At 41.1% G+C, this 17,153-nt stretch overlaps 1 protein-coding gene across 1 annotated transcript; it reads right to left on the bottom strand.

Moving 5' to 3' along the window:
* Positions 1-15,802: 15,802 nt before the first annotated feature.
* Positions 15,803-16,750, bottom strand: LOC141113878 (olfactory receptor 5B12-like). The gene has a single exon (XM_073607208.1). It carries the CDS (start codon positions 16,748-16,750, stop codon positions 15,803-15,805), a length of 948 nt encoding a protein of 315 aa, XP_073463309.1.
* Between the last annotated feature and the right edge of the window lie 403 nt (positions 16,751-17,153).

Genomic DNA, 17,153 nt, shown 5'->3' with positions numbered 1-17,153 from the left:
ACAGTTAACATAAACACATAAACATCCCACAATGGTTCGGTAATGAGGTAAAGTACACACAATACTAATCTCCAAGAGGATTAGCGGTCAGACAGAAACAATAGTTGACTCATTTAACAATGGGAATGCACATCTAGGAGGCACACAATGGGGAATTATACAATGAGAAAAAGACACCTTTATAAACAGATTTACACAAAGCAGCAGGAGACACCAGCACCATGTTGTTTGAACTGATTATAATCTGCTGTGAGTCTCTCAGTGTAGGAGGGGGTTTGAAGCTGTCAAGACTGGGTTTGGCTGCTGATTCTATACCCCAACAAAACACAGGGTCACTAAATCTGTATCTAGGTTCCCAGAGTCTGTGTGTTTTGGGGAGACAAGGACCCAAATCCGAAGCAAAACCACTTCTAAGGTCCCCCAGGCACACACCTCCCAAAGAATAGAGCCCCCTCCAGAGCCAGGGCCTATAGTCAGTAGGCAAGAGGCTACCCTGCATTCCTCTCCAAAAGCCCCTATTTTAGTTAGGTCTGTCAAATTTCACCCCCATCAGAAGTAGACTAACAAGGTCCCAGACCTCCACTTGATCTGGACCTGCGTTAGTCGGGCAGAGTGAACCCACATAGTTGGCCCACATGATTTGTATTCTTGGCTGAAGAGAATGGTTGTCGGTAAGTGTGGGACAGCTTGTGGATCGCCTGCCAGCACTTCAGGGGGCTCAGTCTGCTGCTGAGGAGAGAGGCTGACTGCCCAGACTTCCTGGAGCAATGGAGGCACTGTAGGTGCTATGTAGGACCTCTGTTTTGTTGCCAGCTATTCAGCTGGGAGTAGAGGCTTCACTACAGTAGCCTGTTGCTGGGGAGAGGGACCACCTGGCCTGATTCTCTAGCTCCAGAGTTGTTGCCAGTGTTGGGCAGAGGTTGGTGACAGCGCTTCTGCTGTGGGCCCCACATCATCTGCTCCGGCTGGCTGTTGTGGTGGGAGGACGACTTCTTTCTCTCTTGAGACAACTGCCGTTGGAGAGGGAGAACAGCTTACCACCTTTCCCTAGTCCTTGACCTGCTGCTGGGTAGTAAAGACAGTTTCCTCCCCTTCCTGCATCTCTGACTGCTGCTTGGGAGTGAGGACAGTTTCCTCCCCTCCCTGCACATCGGACTGCTGCTGGGGATGGAGAATTACCACCTCCTCTTCTGGACTTTGGATCTGCTGCTGGAAGGAAGAATGATCATCTCCTCTCCCGGGTCCTTGAACTGCCACTGGGGAGATGAGCCGGTTGCTCCATCTCCTGGACTCCCTCTGTAGAGCGATGACGACTTTCTTTCCTCTTGAGTCCCTACATTGCCATTGGGCAGGGAGGACAATCACCTCCTCTCCCAGACTGTGAAACTACCCTACTGCTGGGGAGGGAGGAGGACCACCTGCTCTCCCAGACTGTGGATCGGCCTCTGAGGAGGGAGGATGACCACCTTCTCTCCAAGACTGTGGAACTGTTGCTGGGAAGAGGAGTCTACTTCCTCCCCTCCCTGAACTTCTGACTGCCACTGAGGACGGTTTCCTCCCCTCCCTGCACATCGGATTGTCACTGGGGAGGGAGGACAGCTTACTCTTCTCCCTGCTGCTCCGGAATTGCTGAAAATCCGGGGAACGGGCTGGCAGCACTTGGGCCCAGTGCCAGTGTCTCTGCTGGCAAAGTTTGTTGTAACTTCACAGATACTGGCGTGAAATCCCATGTCTCTGTTGGTGGTGTGGGAGAAAGGCCAGCTGCCTCTTCTCTCAGGAAGGCTGAAGCTGCTGTTGGTGCTGGGCAGAGATTAGCGATGTTCTGCTTTGATGCCAGCTCTTCTGTGGGATTCTCACTGGGTTGTTCCTCCTGAGCAGAAAAGTCTAGTAAATCCCCAGTCTCTGGAGCTGGTGGCTGGGGATAGAGGTTCACTATCTTCACTTCCTGGAGCTTGGGAAACTCTGTATTGCAGGTCACTGGGGCATGCTGTTGAGCAGTGTCAAACAGTCCTTTGTATGGCTGTTCCAGCTCCCACTCCTACAGTATTAAAAAATCAAAATCTACTTGCAATCCGAGATGGTTGGGAATATCCATTTCCCTAAAATCCTGGATGTCATATCTCCGCCACTCGGCTGTACTTCCAAAGTCTGGATCTTCTTGTATTCTCTCAATAGTCCTGGACCATCAGAATCATAGCCCTTCATGGACGTATCATCCTTCAGCCACGGACACACTTGGGTAATGTACCAATAAAGCACTTGGTATACTTCATTCAACATCATCTCAATGCAGACCAGACCTTCCAGTCAGGTCACCCACTCCTGCTGGGGCTGCTCCCCAGGAAGGGCATCCCTAAGTCCCGGTGGAGCCAGTATCGTCCCTCCAGGGTAGCAAGATCCTTTCCGCAATGCTCTTGCTCCAACTGTAGGGCTTCTCTCCATAGCACCCGGCGAATGACATCCCTCCACACCAGTGCATCCCTTACTGAACCAGGTCTGCCAAACTGGGTGAGCTTCTGCTGCCAATACTCTGCTTCCATCGCTGTGGGTAATAGCACCACTCTGGAGTGGTCTCCTGAAGATGTGTTCCGATGGTAGTTTGAAACTGCTCCATAGGGAGGAAGCAGATCCCACCAAACGTGACGGACCGCCTGGCACCCAGCCTGGGTGCCTCCGCCAAAATATAGCTTCCTCCACTCTAGAACCGGGTATTATAGGTTAGAATTGCACCCAAGAACTAGCCGACACTAGCTTAGGTGCAAGCTGGAAATCCTTATTGAAAACTCACCCAGAATTAATACCACACGAAATCAGGTAGCAGCTTGATCACATTATCCTAAACCATGCAAACTTTACACAGTAATATCATGAGTACATCTAATGAACAGCTAACATAAACATGCCACAGTTGTTCGGTATTAGGATTAGCAGATTAGACAGAAACAATAGCTGACTCAATTAACAATGGGAATGCACACCTAGGAGGCACACAATGGGGGAAGAGAAAGACACCTTAATAAACAGATTTACACAAAGCAGCAGGAGACACCAGCATCAGGTTGTTTGAACTGATTATAATTGGCTGTGAGTCTTATCAGTCTATGAGGGGGTTGAAGCCATCAAGACTGGCTTGGGCTCCTGATTCCATAACCCAAAAAAATACAGGGACCCCAAATCTGTATCTAGTTTCCAAGTCTGTGTGTTTTGGGGAGACAAGGACCCAAATTCGAAGCAGAACCACTCCACAGGTCCCCCAGGCACACCACCTAAAGAATAGAGCCCCCTCCAAAGCCAGGGCCCATAGTCAGTAGGCAAGAGGCTACCCTGCAGTCCCCCCAAAAGCCCCTGTGTCGGTTAGGTCTGTCACAGACTATACTTATCTTTTAACACAGAGGTTACAGGTAAGTCCCTAACCAACAATGAAAATACAGTGTTTGCAAGAACATGATCTTTTAATAGGCATACACCACCCTCTCATTAGGGCCGATACTGCTGCTGTTTGCTCTATGAAGAATAAAGAGATTGTGATTGTAAATAACACCTCACTGATTACACCCCATCCAGTGCTGAATATGTCTGTGAAGGTTCGCATTCCAGGTTATGGTACAGCTAGTATTAGTTTGTCACATTCAAGTGGACGTTTTTGCAATGCTGAAGACATTTGTCACTCATCCAGATGACTTCATCAGTTTTAATGAGTGAAGGGAGCATATTCTGACATTATATATCATATGGGCAACTCAATCCTATTAATATAATAACTTTGGTGTGTTGATTGTCCAAGAACATGTCTGGAGGTGTGAAAGGTTGTGAAACCAGGGGTGGGGCCTTCAACATCATCTGTCACCCACATATAATGGAGTTTTAACATATTTAACCTGACAACATTTTACATGTTCAGCCGTATAGGTGAAACATTTTACACCTGTACCAGGTTTCTTGGCACCATGGTGTGATTACAACACTCATTTGAGCTACAAAAGCCACTTGGATGAGTGCTGAATCACCTTCAAAATTTCAAACCAAGTCCAGTTGAATACAGAAAACTACTATTACCTATTTAGTACCTAAGATTATTTAAATGGTGTTTGGAGATAGTCTAGAAGTGGGACTGTAGTACCTTCCTGATGCTGGAAATAATTTAGAATTTGACTTTGAGCTGTATGCCCATAAAATCACAAATACAGAAACATGTTTTTTTTTGTCACAAAACTATTAATTTGTAACATCGGTAAATAAAATTCCAGACACTATAGACATATTGTGCCATAGCACAGATTGGTGACGGAACCATATTGGATAAGTAAGTGATGTAAACAAGATCTACAGATCAGACAAGAGCCCTTAAAAGCAAATAATAACTCTTGAGTAAATACCACCAGGTTATTGTTGTGGGTAAAGGCAAAAGGGAGTTTTTATATGAAAACAAGAATTCGGACATGTGCTTGTGAACCTCCTTTATTATAATTAACTGGTATTGGTACAAAAAACATTTATTGGAACCTGCAAAAACTTATACATCTCCTTTTAGACTGAGAACATGTCTTTATTTACAAGGGAATGTGCTAGGTTTTGTGCAAAATCTTACTGCTGCATTTTAAGCTTCGTTAATTTTATCCTGCATAAAAAATTGAAAATTCAAAGCCAAATCTGTAATTAAAAATTACTAATATTCAACATTTCTTTCTATGTACACTAGGAATGTATACACCATATGAAGTTTATCAAGACTGGGGTTGCACCGAGACCGATACTAGTATTGGTATCGGTACCAATACTATTATTGATATCGGTGCCAATACCGAGGATTTGCACAAGTACTTTTTTAAAATATTTTTTCTTTTCTTTTTTTTTTTTTTTTTTTTTTTACATACTGTGTACCATAGTAATACAGGGTCACCATGGTAACACTGTACCACTCTGGGCATTTGATCAGGATTTTTTTTTTTTTTTTACATACTATGATTGCTTATAGTAGTGAATTTCACTGCACATATTTTTACTGAATGACAGTGTGTAGACACTGTTTTGTTACATGGTACAAATGGGCTGTGACTGGCCCGGTCTGTACCATGTGATCATTCACTGTAACCGATCACAGCTAGCAACACAATTGTATACAATGAATGGCATGAAAGGAAGCCATTTATTGTTTACAACTGTCATGTGGTCTGCTGTGATTGGTCACAGCGATCACGTTACAGGCAGTGAGCCGGTACACTGATTAGTCATCCTCTGTGTCCTGTGTCACGCCGAAACATGGCCCATTCTTGGGAGGACGTCATATGAACCAGGTAATGGGCTAACCTATTTTTCTAGCACCTTTTCTTTATTTTTCTTCATTGAGAGAGTATTTAAAGGGCCACCAAGACTAAATTTGGGGCAACGCATTCGAAATATACTATAAGAAAATATAGTATGTGAGGATAGAGGACTTTACAACACAGACAAAATGTTTAATTTGTACAAAAATGTTTTTATTACAAAATAATGAATTACATTTTTTTATGCATATACAGATATCATGCCTAGAAAAGACTCCCACCCAGTTACATTGTCCCCGTGCAGTATACACACACAAATGTCAAAAATAGCTCTTGCCATTTACTATGTAAAGGTTTCTTGACAAGACAAAGTATGCACATATGGGAGACAATTCCACATTAAGTGTTTTTAAGGGGCACAAACAGTCGGCGTGGGCATATGGCATTCCCTTGACAACGTGCGTGTCACAAAACGCATTGAGTCAGGCCCATTTGCTGATGCTTCCATGTGTTTGGAGTGACGGCTGCTGATGTAAGTGCACTTATTCTATGTTTTACTGTGTTATTAAGCTTTTATAAGTCAAATAAAAAAACTAATACATCAAAACAAACACTCTGGTGCATAAATGTGTAAGCCCGACAGTTCAAAGTTCAGGATGGACGGTAGCTTTCAGCCTTGCTGCCCTCAAGGATAGGGATATCCTAGCAATCAAACAAAAAACAAAAGAGAGAGGGCACACCGGCCTTGTGCATTATCCTTAAAAAAGTTTATCAAAAAAGAACACATAAAAACTACTACTCACAAAGGTAAATGAAAATCACGCTTAAATGATCTTTAGGCTAGTGGTGATCAATCAGAGCCTCTGAAGAAGAAGGTGCTACCTTCGAAACGCATCAGCCAGCAGCGGTCTGCACGTCTTCTCCTTAGGGTCTGGAGACTGCCATCAGTGGATTGATCACCACTAGCCTAAAAATAAATAAACTACACTATGTAAGCTTTTCTGGGCTACTGGCTGGTGAGCTTTTTTATTTATTTGGTGATCTCGATGTGGGATGGTATGCCCAATCCAAGGTTATCACCAGGGACACCAAACTCCTCACCGCAGTGGCTATGGAAGAAATAAAGGCTGATCTACAGCGGCTAAAGACTATAAGTCAAAAGGCACACAAAAACACCTAATTAATATATTCAAAATAAGTCCCATAAATGGCATAAACAGATACTCTAAGCTAGGCATAAGAAAAATAATTAGTGCACCTACCACTAAAGCTGTATCATCAAAGCCTATTGACAGACCAAGAACAGCAGGGACAAATTTTCACCCAGTGCTTGGAAGCTAATACCATAGCACCATAGCAGAGAGGTCTGTCAGATGGGACATCCATTGTACATTCACAGACAAATTTATGTATTGCAGTTTGGCAAGCTATTAGGGAAAAAAAGGGGGGAAAAGACAAGGGGAGGAAAAGAAAAAGGGGGAGGAGAAAGGAACATGTGCTATATTGGTACCGCTTTATTGACAATTTGTTGATAATTTGGACAGGTCCCAAGGAATTGCTGTTGTCCCTTTTGATTGGTCTTAATGAGAATGACTTCAACTTTAAATTTACTTACACCTATGGTAGGAGTAAGATCTTGTTTCTGGATTTAGAAAACTGGATACAGGAGAATGGTTACATAACAACAGATCTATGTTGTAACCCAAGTGCTGGAAATACTTTATTACATGCCTTTAGTTCCCACCCTCAACCACTGACCCAAAGCATTCCGTATGCGCAATATCTGCAATTGAGCAGAAACTATGCGGGATCAGGACTTTAAAAGACATGCAGATTTACTTAAAGTGATTCTAAATTCTCATTTTTTTTCCTATAAAAATAACAAACATGTTATACTATGATGCATTGCAGTTGCACAGAGCAGCCCATATCCTCCTCTTCTCGGGTCCCTTTTCTGTAATCCTGGCCCCTCTTTCCTGTTGAGTGCCCCCACAGCAAACTGCTTGCTATGGGGGCAACCGAGCCGAGTCACATTTTGTCCATTCAGACACGGAGGCCCACCCGGCTAGCTGACTTTGATTAACAGTAGCGAGAGCCAATGGCACCACTGCTGTGTCTCAGCCAATCAGGAGAGAATCTCAGACGGCTGAGACACTCATGGACATTGCTGGACAGAGAGGGACCTCAGGTAAGTGTTGGGGGGGGGGGGGGGGCTGAGGGGCACTGCTGCACATAGAAGGCTTTTTATCTTAATGCAAATAATAAAATAGATAATAGAATGCATTAAGATAAAAAACCTTCTAACTTTACAACCCTTTTAAGGAACATCTATTGAACAGGGGATACTCTCGCACCTCTCTCAAAAAAGCTTACAACAGGGCTGATATCCAACCACAAACTGCTTTGCTTTATGATAAAATACCCAGGTCGGATCAGGATGCAGTACAGATCATTAATAGATTTTCTACACATCATTCCACATTAAGATCGAGTGTTTCGAGGCATTGGCATTTGCCTATGGAAGATTATGCTCTTTCTAAATACATTCACCCAGATCCAGAGTTTGTCTTCTGATTGATGTCCTTACGTGACCGCCTTGCAGTTATTACTCCGATAATGCGACAACTATACCTGATCCTTGGGGCACATTTAGATGGGGGGAATGCCCACTCTGCCCTTGGGTCCTGGAGGGGCAATGGTTTTACTCACAGATGTTTGCAAATTGTACTACACGAGGAGTTATCTACCTAATGAAGTGTCAATGGCATGCATTTCATATTGGGAAAACAATACGTCAATTCCAACAATGGATTGGCGACCATGTATGTTACTCTGGCAATGGTAAAATCCTCACACCTGTGAATCACTACACTGGCTTACACCACAAATATAATTACACCAGTGGTGTGCTTTTTTTTGAACTGGAGGTAATTGTCCCTGACCCATGAGGTGGTGTTTGGGACAAAAAATTCTCCAAAGGGAGATGTTGTCAATTGGGCATTTAAATGCCACCACTTCTCTGGGCCTCAATGTGGTTAAAGCGTTTGTTACCCCAACATTTCCTATTCCTGATATGTTGCTACTGTTCCATGTACTTGTATGAGAAAGTATCCTGTTCTCTTTGTATTGCTACCTTTATGTGAAATCCCTGGTGATCTTGCCAGCCCCTCTGCTTTACTATTAAAAACTGACCACACTAAGCAGGAGAGAACACCATGGTCAGTTCTCTAGCTATTCTGGGAACTCAGTGTACTCTCCTCCAATGATCAGACTTGTTCTGATATGCCCCCGCTGCACAGCCATTCACTGGGAAGGTCAGTGTACTGCTGCTTCTCCTCCTCCCCCAGCTCTTAGGCAGCTGAGAGAATGGGATCACTTATAAAAAAGTTAAAAAAGGTATTTATAATTTTTTTTTTATATGTATACAAAAATGTTTTGTCTTTCATTTCTTTTTTAAATGGAATGGGTTGTTTTACAAGGTTTACAATCACTTTAACTCATATACACCTTTTTTAAAGGCTCCAATTGGAGGCAGCTACAGGCTGAGGTTTTTTGATGTCCTTTATTGCCCACTGAGCCCCATTATGCATGGCACCCATGCAAATTACCTCTTTTGCCGGATCTTTTGTCTTCTTAAGAGGGTTTTTTACACAATGCGTGGTGTATTCCTTCCTTTTCTTGGTGTGATTGACTCTATACTTTAAAACACCAATTTGCATTTACTATGCCTGGGTGATTGACATATTGCCTGAAAGGTTTGAGATCCCTAGTAGGTCCTCCTCTTTTATACATTTATATTGTTTCTATAAATTGGTATCCTGGTCGCAGCCACATTTTGAATAATTTGTTTACCACGTATACTATTTCATTAATACTTTACCGTAATGAAGGTCTTTGTAAGTATAGCATCTGCGCTTTGTGTTATTGGGCAGCCAATATTTATTTCTCCCATACCCGCTGCGGTGAGGCGTTTGGTGTCCCTGCTGATGACCTTTGATTGGGCAGACCATCCCCGATTCTTTGGTGAGTTTTGCCATTCTGGCCCAGTGATGATGTGCATACGTCAAATCCTCAAATATCATGATTCCTTTGTATGTTTTTTGTTATACTTAATGTTTTGTTTTATTTTCAGATACTGTGACTTCCACGTCCCCCGAAGAGGCAGCCTAGAGCAGGGATCTTCAAACTACGGCCCTCCAGCTGTTGCAGAACTACGCGTCCCATGAGGCATTGTAAAACTCTGACATTCACAGACTAGGCATGATGGAAATTGTAGTTCCTGAACAACTGGAGGGCCGTAGTTTGAAGACCCCTGGCCTAGAGCCTTGCAACATGTAGAGAAAAGCTTAAAGCAGTAGTAAAGCTTGCTTTGTTATTTTTACACTGCACTCAGCCTGGCTTTTGGAATGCTGTGCCCAGACCTCACTGGATTGTACGTTGTGCTTTCCACAACCCGTTCTAGTAACAAGCTAGCCTCAGAGCACTTTCTACATCCAGAGCCAGTCTGTATGATTGCAACTATCTGGGGAAAGTCTTTACTGGGGGAGATTTTTACTTGGTGGGGAAAGACAGTACAGCATACAGAGTTCAGTGGTCAAAAGTAAGTAATGGAGCAATTAGGATTTTGTAGCAGGGAAATTTAGTGGGGGAGCATTTTACTTAGGGAGGGGGGTTAAAGGAAGGTCATTTTTGGTTGTAAACGGGCCCATGAGATATGCACTCTGTGCATTATACACTCTGAACCCTGCATCCTGTGTGTACTGCACTCCTGAATCCTGCACTCTGCATAAAGCACTCCAGAACCCTGCACTCTGTGTGTTAAGCACTCCTGAACCTTGCGCTCTCTGCTTTATGCCCTCCTGAACCCTGCACTCTTTGTGTTATGCAATCCTGATTTTATTTAACAAATCCTCTTTCAGATCCTCTTACTGTGCAATTTGGCCACGCTTACCTTATGACACATATTAATTTTCTCTATGGGTATCATAAATATTTTAATTATGGACTGATATAGATAAAAATACACTTCTTTATAGTTCAGAAAAAAGATGCCAGACTCTCAAAGGCGTTTTATGTTTGCAGGCCAACTAACAGAGGTAATACTTTGTAAAAGACGATTCATTTATCATTTAAAAAAATTAGGTATTATAAGGATGAGATGTTATAGAAGATTATAGAATTATAGAACGTCCGTTGCCCCTGGAAAACTCTGAATATATATTTCTGGCCCTAGGGTGCCATCTCTTGACCAAGTGAGTTAATATGTAGGTAACTACAGGGTTGATGCCTATACTGCCCAACCAATTAGAGAGAAGGTTATACATTCTGGGCCAGGTTTTCAACAGTTTTATGAATGTTGCAAATACAGTGGATATAAAAAGTCTACACATCCCTGTTAAAATGTCAGGTTTCTGTGATGTAAAAAAATAAGACAAAGATAAATTATTTCAGAACTTTTTCAACCTTTAATGTGACCTATAAACTGTACAACTCAGTTGAACAACAAACTGAAATCTTTTAGGTGGAGGGAAGTAGAAATAAAAAAATAAAATAATATGGTTGCATAAGTGTGCACATCCTTAAACTAATACTTTGTTGAAGCACCTTTTGATTTTATCACAGCACTGTTTTTGGGTATGAGTCTATCAGCATGGCACATCTTGACTTGGCAATATTTGCTCACTCTTCTTTGTAAAAACACTTCAAATCTGTCAGATTGTGAGTGCATCTTCTGTGCACAGCCCTCTTTAGATCACCCCACAGATTTTCAATCGGATTCATTCCAAAACTTTAATCTTCTTCTGGTGAAGCCATTCCTTTGTTGATTTGGATGTATGCTTTGGGTCGTTGTCATAATGAAAGATGAAGTTCCTCTTCATGTTCAGCTTTCTAGCAGAAGCCTGAAGGTTTTCTGCCGATATTGATTGATATTTGGAACTGTTCATAATTCCCTCTACCTTGATTAAGGCCCCTGTTCCAGCTGAAGAAAAACAGCCTCAAAGCATGATGCTGCCACCACTATGCTTCACTGTGGGTATGGTGTTCTTTTGGTGATGTGAAGTGTTTTTTTTTGCGCCAAACATATCTTTTGGAATTATGGCCAAAAAGTTCAACCTTGGTTTCATCAGACATTTTCTCACATGCTTTTGGGAGACTTCATATGTGTTTTTTCAAAATTTAGCCGGACTTGGATGTTTTTCTTCATCACAAAAGGCTGTGTTGCCACTTTACCCCATAGCCCAGACATATGAAAAATATGGGAGATTGTTGTCACATGTACCGCACAGCCAGTACTTGCCAGATATTCCTGTAGCTCCTTTAATATTTTTGGGGGAACGTACATTTCTTGGTAATGTCACTGTTGTGGCATATTTTCTCCACTTGATGATGACTGTTTTTACTGTGTTCCATGGTATATCTAATGCCTTGGAATTTCATTTGTACCCTTCTCCTGACTGATACCCTTTAACAATGAGATCCCACTGATGCTTTGGAAGCTGTCTGCAAACCATGGCTTTTGCTGTAGAATGGAACTATTAAAATGTCAGGAAAGACCTACTAGAACAGCTAAACTTTATTTGGGGTTAATCAGAGGCACTTTAAATGATGGCAGGGGTGTACTGACTTCTATTTAACATGAGTTTGAATGTGATTGCTTAATTCTGAACACAGCTACACCCCCAGTTATAAGAGGGTGTGCACACTTATGCAACCATATTATTTAAGTTTTTTACTCCCCCCCTCCAAAAGATTTCAGTTTGTTTTTAATTGAGTTGTACAGTTTATAGGTCACATTAAAGGTGGAAAAAGTTTTGAAATGATTTATCTTTGTCACATTTTTTTACATCACAGAAACCTGACATTTTAACAGGGGTGTGTAGACTTTTGTATATCCATTGTAGAAAAAATAGCAAGTCAGGTGACAGAAAGGGATTGGATCATCTGAAGGACACTCATCATCATACATCATCAGCCTTCACCATCAATATCAGACCACTTCATCTAGATCACACTCCTCACTGAAGCCGGGGCACACAGTTTCAACTGAGCTAGAAGCCATCTTGGTAAAGACAAACTCCATCCATTAGTCGGCAGCCATCATAATAGCCAATAGCCATTTTAAAGGGCAACTATAGTTTCCATATCATTCATTTTTATGTGTGTGAGTATTTTATCCTAGCTGATTTACTACCACATTAGCTATCCTAACACCCCCAAATTTGGTCATCTTAATTGGCCATATTGGCACAACAATGTCACCAGAACCAGTCAGGCACTGAAGTATCCTTGATCACCACCACCTCAGTCAGTGTCCCTAATCACTGCAACGCCAATCACAGTGTACCTGAGCACCGCCACACAACTCATCGTGTTGCTTATCACTACCACAACAGTCACAGTGCCTCTGATGACCGCAATAACCAGTCACAGTGTTCCTGATCACCTCTGCACTAATCACATTGTCCATTATTACTGCCACCCCAGTCCCAATGTCTCTGATCACTGCCACATCAGCCATATGGTCAACATAAGGACTCATTCACATGTGCAATGCCCTCTGAAGCATGATCTGTGTTCAGGTTGTGGTGAGGAGGCATTGTATCCTCCTCACCACTTGCTCTAACCCATTGGACCATGCACAAACACCCCATACACCCTAGTGTAGCTAAAATCAGTGCTCCTGATTGCTACCACACCAGACCACATCTAGAATCCCCATTCTTGGGAGGAGTAACAGAATGAGTTTTGTTTGGTGTAATTCTAATGCCGCGTACACACGGACGGACTTTTCGACTGGACTGGTCTGACAGACTTTCCAGCGGACTGTTGACGGACTTTTGACAGACTTCCGACGGACTTTTTAACGAACGGACTTGCCTGCTCACGATCACACCAAAGTCCGACGGATTCGTACGTGATGACGTACACCGGACTAAAATAAGGAAGTTGATAGCCAATAGCTGCCCTAGGGTCAGTTTTTGTCCGTCGGACTAGCATACAGACGAGCAGATTTCTGGGTCCGGCGGAGTTATGACGTAAAGATTTGAGGCCTGTTCCAAATCTAAAGTCCGTCAGATTTGCGACTGGAAAAGTCCGCTGAAGGTCCGGTGAAGCCCACACACGATCACGACACGGATTTGTTCTGTCGCCGTCCGTCAGACCAGTCCGGCTGAAAAGTTCGACCGTGTGTACGCCCCATTAGTGTCTTTATTTTTTTCAATAAATTATATTATTACATTTTATATATGTTTGATTATTGGTACGGTGCCCTTAAAGTCCCACACTTTTCTGTTTTTTCTTCTTCCAATGACATATAGGAATGAGGCAAAGGATATCACTGTATGTCCACGGTAGCCACTCTGGGTTGACATAGATAATTCAATTGCTGTAATTCTAAGTATGTCCATGCTTTGTGTTAGAAATATCTTCATAATTGACAACTTTGTGAAAAAGACAAATATTTATTTATTTTTGTCATTTTACAAAAAATTATAAAAAAGCACAATGGCTCTTACTATATAGCTTGGATTGTCTACTTTCCAAAAAGGGGTAATTTTGGGGGTGTTTAAGGCCTCAACTAATGAGATAGGCCATCAGTACATCAGGACTGATCAATTTTCAAATATATAAGGTATATCCCATAGTTTGTAGACTCTATAACATTTACACAGACTAAATAATATACACTGATTTGGATTATGTTTAGCAAAGAAATGTAATAGATTACATGTTGGCCAAATTTTATGAAGAAAGGTTATTTATTTGCAAAATTTTATAACAAAAACTAAGAAAAACTTTTTTTTCAAAATGTTTTTTTTCGCCCTTTATATAGCAAAAAAATCTCTGTCTTAAAAAAATGTATAAAATTATTTTGGGTGTAGTGTTGCATGTAATTTAAAGTGTGACAGCGCTGAAAACTGAAAAATGGTCCGAGCAGGAAGGGATAAACAGTGTGGTCTTAAAGTGGTTAAATCTTCTATGCACATAATTGGTTATTCTTTGCAAAGTGAATGTTTGCCACATTCATTGAACTACAAAAAAAATGAATGTATAATATTTTTTTATTTTCTTGTTTGCAGTATTTATTTTTCAACAGTCACTCAGTGCCTGCGATTTGCCAACAATTAGTCAGTGCTAAGTCTCCTGCCAGTGAGACTTTAAGCTGCTGCTTCTATTTTGCAATAAGGCTTTAATAGCCTGTAGCAATCTATCTTTGATTCAACACAAGGTAAATGTATGTCTGACCTCTGGATGCTCTAATCCTGGGCTATTATCTCTTTATTTTTCATTTAATTCCCAGCAAGGATATATTTATACTTAGCCCCTCTGTGACCAACAATGTGGGAGGCCCAGGCAGAAGAGACCTATCTAATTTTGTGAATGCTATTCATCGCGTTCATTAATCTACAACAATTGTCTTATCCTTGATGTATTATTTGGCTTGGTAAGATTGTCCTTCATTATGATTATTTATTGATGAGCTTTTTCTTTTTGCTATGATGAATTTACTTTTTTTTTTTTTTTTTTTTACATTCTCTATTGATTAATTGGTGATGATATCAATATTTTCATGAAACTTTCTGACTGAATTTTGCTCTCTATGTATACAGTCAACTACTCTATCCGTGTGATTTTATCTATAATCATTTCATTTTTCATAATATGTGATATTTATTTTGTGTTTCTCATTCTCAGTATACCACATATTTACCAGAACTCCTGATGAAGCTCATAAAGAGTGAAACATGTCGAGTGGTACATACTAAGTGTTTTTTTTCTTCATTGTCTTTGTAAAGCCAGATATGGATAATGAGAGACCTGTTTTTAATCTTTGAAAATATGTATTAAATGTAATAAATGAAACAATTTTTTTGTACGGATAGACTTTGTATACATACTACTTTTTTACCCCATTTACTATAGTATTTAAGCACCTTTAAAGTCCCTGGGGTATTTCACCCCATCCCCCTTTCTTTTGTGTATTTCTGTATGGGATGTGGTGCCAATGGTTGATTGTTCCTGCCCTCTCTATATAAAGATTACAAAAAAATGAACTGGCAAAGTAAACACCCTATTTGCCAGTAAATTAACACCACTGTCAGTATAGGTCAGGGGTAGGCAACCTGGGGCCCTCCAGCTGTTGCAGAACTTCAAGTCCCATCATGCCACTGGGAGTTATTGTAACTGCCAGCCTTGCAATCCCTCATGGGAAATGTAGTTCCACAACAGCTGGAGGGCCCCTGGTTGCTTACCCCTAGTATAGGTGCTTTACTAATGGATCCTCTGCTCTTTCTGAAAATAGAACGTGAATTTATTATAGTGATATTTATTCTGTTCCCAGATAATTTTGTCTTCTAGGCAACTGCCTACATATTTGTATAATAATCTACTGCAGCTTCTAGAAAGAATTTTTATAGGAAAAAATAAACAATTTTTCCTAGGAGACATTTCAAAGTAAACAGCTTTTCCGAATTATGGACACAGGTCAAATAAATATACTACCGTGTCTTGCTAATATCTACAAATGAAGATTTATTTTAGATGTATTCCCCATTTATGGGGGAGACAATCTTCCTAAAAACTTTGTGAAATGATGTTCTGAAATCCTGGTTCCTCAGACTGTAAATCAGAGGATTGAGGAGAGGAAGAATCACGGCATAAAAGACAGATGCCACTTTGTCATGAGCAAAATGTTGGTTAGGGTTTGGCCGAAAATAATTAAATATAGAAGAGCAATAAAATATGAAGACCACTGTCAGGTGAGAGGTACAGGTAGAGAAAACTTTACTCATTTTACCTTTAACTTTCATTTTCAGGATAGTTCTGAATATAGAGACATAGGACAGGATGATCAGTGTTAGAGGGCAAACTGCAAGGATGCCACCCATGACAAAGATGAGTAGAATGTTAATGTAGACATCACTGCAGGAGATCTGAAGCAACTGGGGAAGGTCACAGAAGAAACTTTCTATAATATCTGATCCACAAAATGTTAAATTTAACCCACAAAGTGTGTGAATTAAAGCATTAGTACACGCAAGCCACCATGCAATGGAGGCCAACTGAACACACACTTTCCAGTTCATGATCTGTGCGTAGTGTAATGGTTGACAAATGGCGGTATATCGATCATAGGACATGACAGCCAACAGTAAAAATTCAGCAGTGGCAAAGAGAAAAAAAAAGAAGACTTGGGTTATACAAGCTGTTAAAGTAATCTTTCTGCTGTTGGTGTGAAGGTCAAATAACATTCGTGGGACAGTTAATGTAGAATAACAGAGGTCCAAACTGGCCAGGTTCCCAAGGAAGAAATACATAGGAACATGGAGGCGAGAGTCAGTGACTATGAGGACAATGACCAGCAAATTCCAGAAAAATGTCAGAAGGTAGATGAAAAGGAAGAAGAGAAAGAGAGGGAGCTGAAGAGCTGGAAGGTCAGACAGTCCGGAGAGAAAGAATTCCTTCAAAATTGTCTGATTTCTCATTGCAGAATTTTTCCTTTTATATGATAAGAAAAGAAAATAGAAATTAACAAAACATAAGTAAATAACACATTTCAGCAATTCATTAACATGATTGACTTATCTAAGAGGATTTTTCCAACAAAATTCAAAAATGTTGACTAAAATTGTATGCAGAAAACATGATCCCGTTTCTTATTACTATGAATGGCATAATTTCACCAAAAATCTTAGATATTCACTTTAAAATGCAGGGTGCATGGAGCAGCGTGTAGTTTAGTTTGTTTATTGTCAAAGAGACTGACAAAAGACAGTTCTTCCCTAAGAGCCCTTTCACACGAGCGGACCGATCAGGTCCGCCTGTCATTTTTTTAAGCGGACCCAATCGGACCCTCTAGAAAAAAACATAAAACTGGCACTCAGAATT

Source organism: Aquarana catesbeiana, linkage group LG12, assembly GCF_042186555.1.
Source record: "Aquarana catesbeiana isolate 2022-GZ linkage group LG12, ASM4218655v1, whole genome shotgun sequence".
NCBI lineage: Eukaryota > Metazoa > Chordata > Amphibia > Anura > Ranidae > Aquarana > Aquarana catesbeiana.
The sequence above is the reverse complement of the archived record's forward strand: the minus strand, read 5'-3'. Positions and strand labels throughout refer to the sequence as shown.